The 15,643-nt window shown below is 43.6% G+C and overlaps 1 protein-coding gene across 3 annotated transcripts in view; it reads right to left on the minus strand.

Annotated features, from left to right (window-relative positions):
* Positions 1 to 4,229: 4,229 nt before the first annotated feature.
* Positions 4,230 to 15,643, minus strand: part of ptcd1 (pentatricopeptide repeat domain 1) — a 29,531-nt gene continuing 18,117 nt past the window's right edge. For all 3 annotated transcript variants that reach the window (XM_041206264.1, XM_041206265.1, XM_041206263.1), the window contains 5 exons: positions 14,298 to 14,399; positions 11,936 to 12,712; positions 7,884 to 8,000; positions 5,738 to 5,920; positions 4,230 to 4,640 (listed from right to left, as the gene is read on the minus strand). In XM_041206264.1, coding sequence (XP_041062198.1) covers positions 4,497 to 4,640; positions 5,738 to 5,920; positions 7,884 to 8,000; positions 11,936 to 12,712; positions 14,298 to 14,399 — 1,323 coding nt within the window. In that variant the 3' untranslated portion in view covers positions 4,230 to 4,496. The remainder of the gene's footprint in view (positions 4,641 to 5,737; positions 5,921 to 7,883; positions 8,001 to 11,935; positions 12,713 to 14,297; positions 14,400 to 15,643) is intronic.

Here is a 15,643-nt window from a genome sequence, read left to right on the forward strand (position 1 = left end):
TCTCATTTTCCAAAAAATCAGACCCAGAGATACATACGAACATAGGAATTAGGAGCAGGAGTAGGTCATCTGGCCCCCTGAGCCTGCTCCACCAGTCAATAAGATCATAGCTGATCTGATTGTGGCCTTAACACCACTATCCTGTCTACCCCCGATACCCTTTGATTCCCTTGTTAGACAAAAATCTATCTACCTCTGCCTTTAAAATATTCAATGACTGCCTCTACCAGTCTCTGAGGAATTGCATATAATTGCAGCCATCATGGTCCTGATGTGACATATGTGCATCTCTAAACATTATTTTTGGCAGGAAAATAAATTATTTTCATGCTGCTTTAAGGGTGGTTTCAGAGGAATATATTCTTCATACTGCAGCAAATGTCAGTCTTTCACTTCCAAGTGCGCATAGGACAAGGTAATGGTCGGCTGACATAGTTGCCACAATGAGGTCATCAGTCAAAGCTTGACTCCAATCACACCAAGGCATTGCATACTAAAAGCAAGATCACTACTGCTCTGCCTAAGCATAATCTCCCAAGAGTGTTTTATAATCCAGCCTCAGAAGGATAAGTGGCTGGAACTATCAAAATATATCTTCAAATTTAAACATTACATCCTATCCAGGGTTTCAACAAATCTGATAGCATGTAGATGGGGTGTCTGTCACCTGTAAATAATTGTAGTTTATCATTTATCTTGATGGTGCCTTTTTAAAAGACCCTGGCAATGTTGAAAAAGTGCTTTTCCTTTGTTCTCTAAATTTCTAGTTTCCCTTCCACCCCACCTCTCATTTTTTTACACAAAGTAACCCTGAAAACCCAAGTTAATAAATTAAAAACTAAAATTTTAAAGTTTTTAATTATCCTCCAATGAGGCTTTGGTCCTAAAGAAATCAAAATCAAGGCAGTTGTTTTGGCTCTATAGTAACTGAATGCTGGAAATGAAAAGCTGGTGCTTCCTGGATTAGGGTTGACCTGACTGTGGCCTGAGATCTGGTAGTCACAGGAGGCCATTTGATTCTTCATGTCTTTGCGACTCTTTGAAAGAGCTATCCAATTGAACCCACTCCCCTGTTCTTTCCTCATAACCTTGCAAATTTTTCAACTTAAAAGTGTCTATCCATTCCCTTTTGAAAATTATTGAATCTTCCAGCACCGTCAGTCTCTGAAATCATACTCAGGTAAAAAGAATTCAACACGTTGCTTCTCATTCTTTTGCCAGTTATCTTAGAGCTTCATTTTCTGATTACTGAACACCCTGCCTACTGTATCAAAACCCTTTGTGATTTTGAGCACCTATCAAATCTCCTCTTAACCTCTGCTTTAAGGAAAACAACCACAATTTTTCTAAGCACCCATAACTGAAGTCTTTCATAGCTTACACCATTCTAGTAAATCTCTGCACCCCCTCTAAGGCCTTGACATCCTTGCTTAAATGTGGCATCCAGAATTGGACAGAGTGCTCTAGCTGGGGCCCAACCAAAGCGCTATTAAAATCTGGCATAACTTCCCAGCTTTTGTACTCTGTGTCTCTATAAAGCTACAGATCCTTTGTCTTTTTTTAACAGCTTTTCAACTTATCCTGACACCTTCAAAGACTTGAGCATGTACGTACACCTCTGCTCTCTCTGTCCCTGCACCCTCCCACACGCGCCCCCCCCAAACCCCTGCCAATCCCACCCTTTAAAATTGTACCATTTAGTTCATATTGCCCCATTTAATTCTAACCACCAAAACGTATTACTTTGTGCTTCTGTGTTAAATTTCATCAGCCATGTGTCTTCCCATTTCACCAATCTATATGCTCCTATAGTCTGTTACTATACAATTCACTGTTCAGTTCAGAGTTTTGTCATCTTCAAAATATATTAGTGCAAATCACAAATGTATCTCAAAAGAGCAATAGTCCCAACACCACTGCAGGATACCACTGAAAAACAACTTCACCACTATCTGCATTTTGTTCCTTAACCAATCCTTTAAACATGCAGCCACTGCCCCTTCAATCCCATGGACTTCAATTTTGCTTGTGATACATTACCAAAACTCTTTTGAAAGCCCACACACATCAACCAATCTACCCTCGTCAATTCTATCCATTACTTCATCACAGGATTTGCCTTTAACAAATCCACGCTGCCTTTCATTTATTAACCCATATTTTTTCAAGTGTTAATTAAGTTTTTCCCAGATTGATGTCTCCAAAAGCCACCTCACCACTGATTTCAGGCTGACTGGCCTGTAGTTATCAGGTTTAACCCTCGCCCCTTTTTTTGAACAGCAGTGTAACATTTGAAATCTCTTGTCCTCTGACACCACTCCCATATCGAAGCAAGGTTGGAAGATTGTAGCCAGAGCCTCTGCAATTTTTACCCTTCCCTTAGTAACCTAGGATACATCCTATCCGGACCAGGTGACTTTACTACTTTGGGTGCTGTGAACTTTAAATGCCCCCACTTTTAATTATTTTTTATCCTATTCAAAATCTCCTTCACTATTTACAGCATCTTTTTTAGTGAAAACATGCAGAGTATTCATATAGTACCTCAGCAATGTCCTGCTTTCAAACAAAGGTCCCAAATCAGGCCCACTCTTGACTACTCATATGTTCATAAGACTTTTGGGTTCCCTTTTAAGTCACTTACCAATCTCTCTCATACACTCTCTTTGCTCCTATTTGTTTAGTTCCCTTTACCATGTTTGGGCTTTATACTGAATTATGAGCCTCATATTTACCACACACTTACTTTTTCTATTTCATTTTAATCTCTATGATTTATCATCCAGATAGTTTCAGCATTGGATGTCCATCTTCTCCCAAGTTGGAACAAGTCTAGGTCTAGTCTCTTCAAACACCTCCCATTGCTCATTTACTATTTTACCTACCACTTTTTAATCCAATCTACCTGGGCCAGATGCCTTTTGTACTCACTGAAATTATCCTTTTGCTGAGTATTTATCCTTGTCCTTTTCCATAACTAATGATATTGTAATCACTGTTTCCCAAATATTCTTCCACTGAAACATGCTCATCTTGATCCCACACAGCTTCCTTCCTGATCAGGCTGGAAATATTCTGATCAAGAAAGTTCTCACATTTCAAGAATCCTTCCTCCTCTTTGCCATTACACTGTTATTTTCCCTTCAATTATGATAATTGAAGTTTCCCTTTATCAGTTCTTATATCTTACTGCCATCTGCCTGCAAATTTGCTCCTCTACCTCCATCCCATTACTTGGTGGCCTACAGTATACCTCCAGCAGCTAATGATAGCTCCTCTGTTGTTCCTTTAGTTATAACTAAAGAGATTCTGCCTTTGAACCCTCAGTACATCAGCTATTGGTGCTGTAACTGCATCTTAGATCATACTACTACCCCTGCCTCTCCTTTCTTACCTTCAGCCAGCAAAATAAAGTGCCCTTTTCTCTCCCTGTTTAAGTCAGTTCTCTGTTATTGCCACTACATCATAATCTCAGAGGTACTTGTACCAGCAGCTCACCAACCTTATTTACTAAGCTCCGTGCATTAATGCACATGCATGCCAAACACAGCCTGAACTCACTTCTTCCTGGGTCTGATCCCTCCTATTTTTGAACAATTCATTCTAATGCTATTTGTCTTTCCCAGTCCTCTGTGTATCTTGCAGTTCCTTCCTATTGCTTTATCCTGGTGTTCTTCCCTGGGCCAAATTAGTTTGAGCCCTCCTTCATATCGCTAACCTCCCTGAGAGGATATTAGTCAAAGCCTGGTTCAACCTCTTCACCTTTTACAGGTCTCAATGCCCAGGAATCTGAAGTCCTCCCTTCTGAACCCTTTTCTCAGCCACGTTAACCCATCTTAATGCTTCTTATACTCACTAACACAGCATTGGGAGTAATCCAGCGATTAAATGTCAGGAAAAATTCAGTCCTATACGTGCTTCCCTTTCTTACTGTTTCGTCCAGGTTAGATTTAATGGGGTTAGAAAGAAGCTTCATAGTATACACCCATATGGTCCATGCATCAAAAATCAAAGCTCTCCCTGACACAGATGATACTGTACATAAGAGCAGTTTAAAATCAAAAAATAAAACGTATATGTCCTCTAGTGTGATTGTCAGATAGGACTGCCTCCAACTTTCCTTTGAAACTTCTTTCCACAATGGCAGAGAGAAGACAGGAATTACTGTCAAGTAGACCTGGGTTTTGCCATTGCTCCTTGTTAAAGTTTAAAGGACATATTACTTTCAATGATGTAGGATATCTTTATTCCATAGCACAAATAGAGTAAATGGAGTCAATAAGTTACTTGAACAAATTTACAGAATTTACTTCTCTCTATATACTTCTATTGTAACGATTGGTGCAAGTTCCATCAACATTCAGGACTACAATAGGCCAAGTCTGCAGCAGTGAATGAATTCAGTGGAAATGAAGGGCTGAATGTTGACATTGCAAGGTTCAGTTATGGTATCAATCTTCAATTTTATGCTGTTTCCCCAGTTCTGATGTTTGTGCTTATTCTCTTGCTGAGACATGACTCTTAATTCTGTACTTCTCCCACGGATGTGGTGTCTCTGCTGCAGGCATAAAGTTTAACCAGCGATAGTAATACCCACGAAAGCCGTCAATCTTTTCCAAATAGGTATTTTTTGACTTGTACTGGAAGAAAGGGAAAACGTTGGAATTACTTTATAAAAGCTTGCAAAATTGCACTGTAGAGATACTAATAACCTCCTCCAAGTGATTCTTGTAATATGTGAAAGTCAATCAAGTTGGATAAAGACTACATCACAGCTGTAGTTGGGTGCAAGGATAATATAGCTCACAAAATAATACTGATTGGGTTGGCCCATCAGTGTCCCTTGCACTTAATTAAAATTTACTGTAGCTAAAATAAAGATGATAATGATGAACTATAGAAACTATAAGGTATAGAAAAGGTAAATTCATGTCCTCACATAACGAGTCTGTTATAATCTTAAACATATTCCAAAATGTTCCTTTCTTTTCAATTCCTTTTATTTAGCCATTCTGAGTATTCCCATATATCATTGTTGGTGAATTTTCCCCTATAACCCTTGCAGTTTGGATGAGATAGTCAATGAGATCCTGTCTGCCTGTTCCAGTGAGACCTTAAAAGCCTGCTGTATTAGAGAGAGGAGGTCTTTTTTTCTGGTTGACATTCTTCTCTGAATCAATGCGACCATTTGTCTGATTGTTCTTTGTAGGAAGATGCTATATATTCCTTAGTACACTAAGGCACTTCAAAAGCAGTTCATTATATATGATGCAGGGTGAGACATTTCAATGCTATCGGTGCTACATAAATATAAGTCTTTAGCCTGCCATTTATATCTTCCAGCTCTATCTCCAAACTACACTTGCTACCTGAGGAACTGCACAAATTAAAACACAGCATCACTGCTACTGAAAACAGCAAACCTCCAAATATTTCAGCATATGCCCATTACATTGCTCTGTACCCTTTTGATAGCTTAAACTCTTGTGTTGGCTATGGCACAGTCTCACATACGGCCAGTTTCTAGAGTTTGCCATGTTGTCAGAGGGAATGAAAGGAAGTTAATTAAACCTGGCTGCCATCACATCCCTCAGTGACTGGCTGTGGAGTGCTTTATGCCAGGGGAGATGGCTGTGTGTGGGCTGATACCCAACTTGGTTTAGCAATAGTGTGTGCTCCAAAAAAAAAAAAACCCTCTCCTTCACAAGGGAAAAAAAGATTAATACTCATCGTGTACCTTGTCAAATTTTGGAGGATACTTGACAGCAAATTCCAACTGCCTAAGGACAACCTCGTTGGGCTGTACTTGATTTCTTGCCATATTTTGTAGGATATTTGTGAGATATACGTAGTCCAGCTGCTTTGCTGCATTGTTGATCAGGGTGCTATACACGTTCACATTGGGGGTTACTCCAGACATCTGAAATAATGGGAAAATTTCAGTAATCATTGCAATTCAGATGCTTTTGAAAAACCTAGGTGAAACACTACACTGGGGAAAAATCATCTGAGATGGTGAGGCTAATCAATTAGTGGTTTAGTGATTCTAAGCAGGGAACCTTTCTTATAAAGCCCCTTGTATCATTTTTCTTCCATGTGGGAAGGGCAGCAACTGTCGAGAAACTTCTCCATAATCTTGCATCACAGCCGCAGTCAGTTCAGCTGCAAGATCAATGTATCCTGTTCCCTGACAAGCAGGAGCAGGAAACAATCCAGCCATTCTCTTTGCTAAAAAATGTCATAAGGAGGGGTTGACAGGAGCAAAATTAGTGGAAACATTCCTATGTATATTAATCTAAAACCAGCCAGTTAGTTCACAGGTAGCTGCTTAGAGTAAGTAGGGGTGATGTTGTTGGGACAGATGGACAAGGCATGTATCAAAAAAATGCTATGGAACTCACTGCAGTTTAGTGAAAAAAAATCCTGTGCTTTTCTTTATTCTTACAATCCCATCTACTTTCCCAATCTTTATTTCATTCTACTGATTTAAATCTAAATTATACTTCCTGGTTTAGAATGAGTGCATCAGTGAGGATTCTTCAATCTCACTGGTTGAAGAGCCTCACTGTTGCTTTTTCTGCTCATACGGACCACACAGGTTCCCTGTAGAGGGCACCTCGCGGGATCAGACACCCACTGAAAGCAAGCTTCCACTCAAAAGCCTGCAAAAACTCTGTGGGAAGCTGTCAGCTTAGTAAATGGTGAGTACTGTTCCTTCACTGATGGCTGTAAAATCTGGGCAAAGTGTTGGTAACACTGCAGTCTTGAGCTTGATAAATAGAGGTATTGAGTACAAAAGCAGGAGAGTTATGCTGAACCTTTATAAAATTCTGGTTAGGCCACCACTAGAGTATTGCATCCAGTTCTGGTCACCACACTTTTGGATGGATGTGAGGGTCCTTCAGGGAGTGCAGAGGAGATGGAGGATTTTTTTTTTAAACCAGCAATGGGGGATTTTGGCTACAGGATTAGGTTGGAGAAGTGGGGGTTCTTCTCCTTGGAGTAAAGGAGTTTGAGGGAAGATTTAATAAGTAGTGCATAATATTATGACAGGTTTAGATAAGGTAGACAAAGAAAAGCTGTTTCCACTAGCTGACGATACAAGGACTAGGGGGCACAGATTTAAGGTTTTGGACAGGTGATGCAGAGCTGTGCAAGGAAGAACACATTTATACAACGAATGATAATGACCTGGAACTCGCTGCCTTCGAGGGTGGTAGAAACGGAGGTGATCAATGATTTCAGAAGAAAACTGAATGGGCTTACATGGATAGGACAGAGAAATGGGACTGACTGGATTGCTCAATAGAGAGACAGCAAGGACTCAATGGGCCGAATGGCCTCCCTTTTATGCCATAACAACTCTTGTATCTATCAATTCCACTTTTTATTGTATGTTCACCAGTCTGAGTTTGGATGACCAAAGTTGTTTAATTGTACCAACCTTCTCAAGTTTCAAATAAATTACACCTCCTTTATATTCCAAATGAAATGTAGCAGCGCTCTGCCAATGTTGCTCTGAAACCAGCACTAAGAGGTGCTCAGGAGTAGGTAGGAGGACTTGGTCTCCAATATTTGGACTCTTCCTTTAGAGCTTCCTCTTTTACCCCCACTTCTTACCACCTCTACCGAGATTCATCCCTGAACCTGGTTCATCCAACTCCAACCACTGGAAACATTACTTTATTTTAAATGTTTTTGAATGTGTCATCAGGGATAAACGAGCTGCCTAATAGTAAATATTAAAGAATCTAATCCGAGCAAAGCCTGGAAGCTACCAAGAATCTTCCCATTCACTGGAAGTGACCTTGGATATTTTCCCCTTTATTTTATGCAAAACAAAATGCTCCATCTTTCGTCAAAAATGAGATGAGAGAGATTACCTTAATGTCATGGAGAAGCTTCAGTCCATCACTCTCTTTTCTGCAGGCTATTGCCAGGTTACAGAAGGTGTGCATGGTTGGTGATAAACCTCGTTCAACTAGCACTGGTAGCAGCGCCTAATGGGAATAAATACATATCATCAGAGGGCTGGAAGAAGAGAACAACTTGATGCAGCCATGTAGTCAACTTGTAGACCTCTCACCTCCAAGTCAAAAGATGTGGGTTCAGATCCCACTCCAGAAACTTGAGTACAAAAATATCTAGGCTGACCCTCCAATGCAGCAATGAGGAGTGCGCAATATCGGGGGTGCCATCTTTTGATGAGATGTCCTCATCGTCCGCTCTCTCAGCTAGACATAAAAATCCCACGGCACTAGTTTGAAATGCAGAGCAGTTATCAGGTGCAATATTTATCCCTTTATCAGCAGACTATCTGGTCATTATCATTTTGCTGTTTTTGGGAACTTGCTGGGCACAAACTGGCTGTCCCATTCAAACAGTGCCTACACTTCAAAAAATAGGTACTTCATTGGCTGTGAAGGGCTTTGGGATGTCCTGAGGTTGTGAAAGGTGCTAGATATATGCAGGCCTTTCTTTCTTTCATAGCTCATGGTCACAAGTGTAACTGGGTGAAATAAAACCATGCTCTGGCATTTGGTTTCTAATCCAGCCTAGCCTGATGGATGATTCTGTTTCCTATAACAGTCTTGGGTAAAAAGAATCTGAGTTGTTTCAATCCTAATTCTGGCAGGTATTAGCCCATTACAAAACCAATTCAGTATTAATTAATAATTCAAATTAGGACCTAGTATAGTTATGGGTATGAACGAAGAATGTTGTACTGGTGCAGTAGGGGCTGATCTTCTGAGATTAGGGCAGGTATGCAATGGCTGGGCGGAGTGGAGGGAGCTAGACTCTGTTCATAGTCATGATAGAATTGTCCTGGGGATGCTTGTTGATAAAACTACCACTCCTCTGGGGAAGGTGGTGGCATTGTGGTATTGTCCCAAAGACCCAGGATAATGCTCTGGGGACCTGGGTTTGAATCCCACCACGGCAGATGGTGGAATTTGAATTCAATAAAAACCTGGAATTAAAATTTAATGATGACCCGAAACCATTGTTGCAAAAACCCATCTGGTTTAGGGAATGGTAAGAAATTCTGCCATCCTTACCTGGCCCACATGTGACTCCAGACCCATGGCAATGTGGTTGATTTTTAACTGCCCTTTGAAATGGCCTAGCAAGTCACTCAGTTGTATCAAACCACTAAAAAGACTAAAAGGAATGAAACTGGACGGACAACCCAGCATTGACCTAGGCACCGGAAACGACAATGGCAAACTCAGCAATGTCAACCATGTAAAGTCCTCCTCACTAAAACCTGGGGGCTTGTACCAAAATTGGCAGAACTGTCTAACAGACTAGTCAAGCAACAGCCTGACATAGTCATACTCACGGAATCATATCTTACAGATAATGTCCCAGACATCACCATCACCACCCCTGGTTATGTCCTGTCCCACCGGCAGGACAGACCCAGCAGAGGTGGCAGCACAGTGGTATACAGTCGGGAGGGAGTTGCCCTGGGAGTCCCCAACATCGATTCTGGACCCCATGAAATCTCTTGGCAACAGGTCAAACATGGGCAAGGAAACCACGTATTGCCCTCCCTCAGCTGATGAATCAGTACTCCTCCATGTTGAACACCACATGGAGGGTGGCAAGGATGCAGAATGTACTCTGGGTGGAGGACTTCAATGACCATCTCCAACAAGAAAGAATCTAACCAACAACCCCTGACATTCAATGGCATTACCATCACTGAATCCCCCACTGTTAACATCCTGGGGGTTACCATTGATCAGAAACTGAACTGGGCTAGCCATATGAATTCTGTGGCTACAAGAGCAGGTCAGAGGTTAGGAATCCTGTGGTGAGTAACTCATCTACTAACTCCCCAAAATCTATCCACCATCTACAAGTCACAAGTCAGGAGTGTGATGGAATACTCTACCCTTGCCTGGAGGAGTGCAGCTCCAACAACACTGAAGAAGTTCAACACCAGGACGGAGCAGCTTGATTGGCACTCCATCCACAAACATTCACTCCCTCTACCACCAACGTACAGTGGTAGTAGGGTGTACCATCTAAAAGATGCACTGCAGGAATTCACCAAGCCTCCTTACCCAGCACTTTCCAAACCCACGACCACTACCATCTAGAAGGACAAGGGCAGCAGATAGATGGGAATGACCTGGAAGCTCCCCTCCAAGCTAGTCACCATCCTGACTTGGAAATATATTGCCGTTCCTTCACTGTCACTGGGTCAAAATCCTGGAACTCCCTTCCTAACAGCACTGTGGGTGAACCTACACCACATGGACTGCAGCGGTTCAAGGCAGCAGCTCATCACCACCTTCTCAAGGGCAATTAGGGATGGGCAATAAATGCTGACCTAGCCAGTGACACCCACATCCCTTGAAAGAATATAAAAAAATACTGTAGCAAACATTCTCTAAAAATAAATTGCTTACACAAGAACATAATGTGAATAACTTCCAAGAAAATGATTCCAGAGAACTTAAAGAACCTCACCAACAGCAGAAACTGCCACAACTTTAAAAATTTGCACAAATAAACAAAGGCAACATTTCTAAAACTCAGCTGCTCTTGATCAAAGCTTCAGTGTCTGAGGTGACGTCTATTTCTACAGTTTGGTTGGGATTGACGTAGGTTCACTACACACATTTAGCTCCTGATTTTATCTATTTTGCGGTGCAGAGGCTTGACGTTTCCTCACATGCAGAGAAGGAACAGTCCAGAACAAGTCAGACTTGATACATTCTCAACATATTCGATCCAGTTTGATTTCATTCACTAACAAAATCTTAAGCCAATTAATGGGGAAGATGGTAGCACAGTGATAATGTCACTGAACTAGTAATCTAGAGGCCCAGGCTAACGCTATGAGGACATGGGCTCCAATCCTACCAGGCAACTGGTAGAATTTGAATTCAATTAATAAATGTGGAATTGAAAGCTCACCTCAGTAATGGTGACCATTAAACTCTCAACGATTGTTGTAAAAATCCATCTGGTTCACTAAAAGTCCTTTAAGAGAGGAAATCTTCCATCCTTACCTGGTCTGGCCCACGTGACTCCAGACCCAGTTAAGATTCAAAAACTGCCTCTGAAATGGCCTTAGAAGCTACTCAGTTGAAAGGCAATTAGGGATGGGCAACAAATGTGGCACCCACACCCCAAGAAAGAATTTTTTAAAAATACTCACAAAATGAACATTGCAACATTCAGCAGGGATGGCTAAATACCAATTATCCATTTTAAATAGATGTGGATTTTTTCTTCAGTTGCGTTTTTAATTACTACTTTGCAATTTGCCTTTAAAAGACTTTGAAGCAATTCCAGAATGGGGTAGCGTTTGAGTTCAGATTGCAGGCATCTGATAAAATGGGTAAATGGAGGCAGGGCTAGATGGATTCTTGAAGAACAAGGGAATCAAAGATTATCAAGGGATAGGGGGGAAAACGAGGAGTTGAGGCTACCATCAGATCAGCCATGATCTTATTGAATGTCAGTGCAGGCTCGAGGGACTGAATGGCCTACTCATGCTCCTAATTTGTACATTTGTATGAAATGTAAACCACCGGTGCTTTGAGACATCTGTAGCTTTCAATGTGATTCCATTAAAATGCCATTTTGATTTATAGATGTAGGATCTTGTTGGGGCTAATCTATTTTCTCACAGAAGGTGCAGATTCCATGAAGTTTTCTGTCCCTAGTGAAGGGAGTAAATGGTAGTACATATCGCTTGGTGCCACTCAAACATGCTTTTCTGACTCTCACATTCAGCAGAAAACATAGGGGCCACTTGATTTTCTCAGCCATGTTGCAAATCTGGCAGTGCATATTGTAAGTTTGATAAAATCCTGCCTGCCTTTTTTTATGCGGAGAATGTAAAAAAAACACGGTCTGATTATTGAGCCACTCTGTTCTTAAACTAAAGCTGGCTATCCACACATCCACTTACCTTAGCACCCTCCAGGTCACCCAGCCTGCTCTTCTTTCTAATGAAGGTGTTAAAAAATGAAATGTCTGGCTTCACACCATGCTCATCCATGAGCACCAGCAAAGAGGACTCGGATTGGCTATTTGGTTCCACTACTTCAGCCAACAGTGTGAACGTTTTAATATCTGGTACCACTCCATCTTCCTTCATTTTATTTAGAAAACCACTCAGGTATCCAATCAGCGCTAGTCTGTCAGGCGGCGTAGCTACTGTTCCCAAAGAAATGAGGTTCTTCTTGTTAATCTGGATATCGAGTAGATTTGGTAGATAAGCATTTTGAGGAAGCTTACCAGAGTCAGAATCAACTGGAAATATTTGATTTCTGGGAATTAGTTCCAAAGAGTGTGCTCCTTGTGACACTAGTTCTTTCTCTTGCCCATCACTGGATGGTAGATTTGATGCTTCAGTTAGGTTTGATAAAGTTTCATTATTGTGGTTGGCTCCTAGTTCAGAGAGTCTGCAGCTAGTTGGTTGGTCAGAAGTCAATCCAAACAGCTGGTCTTCCAATAAACCAACCACCAAAGTGGTTGCATTCTTGCTGCTTTTTGTCCCCCTTTGGCCTTTGACCCTCTGAACTCTGCGTCGCTGCTTCAGTTGCCATATTTCACCTTCCTCACCCAACAGCAACTGTGATGCCACAGCTGGGTTCCCAATACCACAGTCCCTTGTGGCTCGCAGCAGCAGGTTGTAGCTCTTGGCATCGGGCTGCACACCAAGTTTTAACATCTCTCGCCAAATCTGCAAGAAAGAGAAAGAGAGAGAGAAAGAAAGGAAAGTCAATTCAACATTCAAATGGATTCTTTGGTGAAGAGTCTATGATATTCACAATAGCATCATCAACCACATCGACAAGGAACAGAATGGAGATGCAGTAAAAACTTTGCCTTTTAAACCTATTTGCTGAGTCCCATCATTTACTTACTAAGCAAAGTTTCAACCTCTCAGTTTTTCAAAAAAAGTGATCGATTCTGTTTTCACTTGAGCCAGTACCCTCATCTCAAGAGGCTGAAGATTGTAGATTCAAACCCCCTTACAATTTGAGCATATATTCTAGGTTGACACTTCAGTACAGCACTGCAGCAGCGCAGAATTACAGCTGCTGTGTTTCAGAGCAACAAAAAGGCTCTATCTGCCTTCTCAGGATGGTTTAAGATCATCCATTGGCATTATTTGAAGAAGAGGGTAGGTTCTCCCAGTGTCCAGGTCAGCAGAAAGCTCTCAACCAATTACACCAGAACAGATTATCTGCTCTGTGAAACTTTGCTGAGGGTAAATTGCCTGCTGTATTTCCTTTCAGAACAATGACCTCATCTTTGAAAGTATTTTATTGATTATAAAGCTCTTTGAGGATCTTCACCATGAAAGAATCTATGTAATTGTAAATGATTTATTTTGATGATTCTTCTTGCTAGGTTTTAGGTCAGCTCGGCAACCTTCTTCGCCTTCTGACAATCCTGGTCTCTTTCAGCGAGAATGCATTACAGGAAGCTTCCTCACGCTTTGCTTCCTCACCCTCTCTTTCCTCTTGAGCAGACTGTTGTCCGCTACCTTTGTCTGAATCCTTGGATGCACTACTGTTGGCTGTTACTCTGGTACCTCGGCTGTGCAGTTTACTGCTGGGTGTATCTATTGTAACACCCCTTTTCAAGAATCGCTCATTGTCTGCTTCTTTATTAACTACTATTTAGTACTTTTTTGTCTGTTAATTTTATAATATGAAAACAAAATCAAGGAACAATAAAAGAGTAATTCTCACTGCAGTGTATGACAGTGTTCACTTGATGCCACTCGAAACTGTGTCCCAGCCAGAGCTGAGATATTTAGTACGATCACTGCTTCTTCACAGGAGGTAGACTTTCATTGTTTGAAAACCATTGAGATAATAAGAAAATGACCTTTAAAGAGCATATCAGTAGAAAAAGCTGAGCACAGGTATATGGCCGTCCACTGGTACATGCTGACTCACCAGCTCAGTGCGCTGCTGAGCAATAGGAAGGGGCGTCAATATATCATCTGCCACTTGGGAGAGAAAAAAATAATTCACCCTTAGCACTTTTCCAGAAAGATGGGAAAACATTGAACCCTCCTACTTACAAAATGGCACAGCAGGCTGATGCTGCAGCACAGTGACAAGCCATGCCTGGATTCCCCACTGGGAGATCCTTGTTAATGAGAGGGAGAAGCTAGATGTTTCCTCAACAAGGAAAAGGGGCAAACAGAGAGTGGGAATGACCACAGGTTCCTTCTGGTGGCTTCAGCTTATCCTGTAAATGTAAAGACTGGGAGCGGGAGGGAACAGAGAAGAAAACGACGCTATAATTACCTGTAAAGAATATCTAAAACCATTCTTAGTGTCCTTGATGCAACCAATCATTAAAGTGCTGAATGTTTCCACGTTCATTTTGTGACCACTGTGAACTATTTCCTGAAAAATAAGCACAAGAGGCAGCTCTGATAAGAAAGGCAGCAACACAGCACGATCAGCTTATAATATACACACACACACACACACACCACATTCCCCCCCCTACACACACACACACACACGCCACATCGCCCCCCCCCCACCCACACACACACACACGCCACATCGCCCCCCCCCCCACCCACACACACACACACGCCACATCGCCCCCCCCCCCACCCACACACACACACACGCCACATCGCCCCCCCCCCCACCCACACACACACACACGCCACATCGCCCCCCCCCCCACCCACACACACACACACGCCACATCGCCCCCCCCCCCACCCACACACACACACACGCCACATCGCCCCCCCCCCCACCCACACACACACACACGCCACATCGCCCCCCCCCCCACCCACACACACACACACGCCACATCGCCCCCCCCCCCCACCCACACACACACACACGCCACATCGCCCCCCCCCCCACCCACACACACACACACGCCACATCGCCCCCCCCCCCCACCCACACACACACACACGCCACATCGCCCCCCCCCCCCACCCACACACACACACACGCCACATCGCCCCCCCCCCCACCCACACACACACACACGCCACATCGCCCCCCCCCCCCCACCCACACACACACACACGCCACATCGCCCCCCCCCCCACCCACCCACACACACACGCCACATCGCCCCCCCCCCACCCACACACACACACACGCCACATCGCCCCCCCCCCCACCCACACACACACACACGCCACATCGCCCCCCCCCCCACCCACACACACACACACGCCACATCGCCCCCCCCCCCACCCACACACACACACACGCCACATCGCCCCCCCCCCCCACCCACACACACACACACGCCACATCGCCCCCCCCCCCACCCACACACACACACACGCCACATCGCCCCCCCCCCCACCCACACACACACACGCCACATCGCCCCCCCCCCACCCACACACACACACACGCCACATCGCCCCCCCCCCACCCACACACACACACACGCCACATCGCCCCCCCCCCCACCCACACACACACACACGCCACATCGCCCCCCCCCACCCACACACACACACACGCCACATCGCCCCCCCCCACCCACACACACACACACGCCACATCGCCCCCCCCCCACCCACACACACACACGCCACATCGCCCCCCCCCCACCCACCCACACACACGCCACATCGCCCCCCCCCCACCCACACACA

Source organism: Carcharodon carcharias, chromosome 15, assembly GCF_017639515.1.
Source record: "Carcharodon carcharias isolate sCarCar2 chromosome 15, sCarCar2.pri, whole genome shotgun sequence".
Lineage (NCBI taxonomy): Eukaryota > Metazoa > Chordata > Chondrichthyes > Lamniformes > Lamnidae > Carcharodon > Carcharodon carcharias.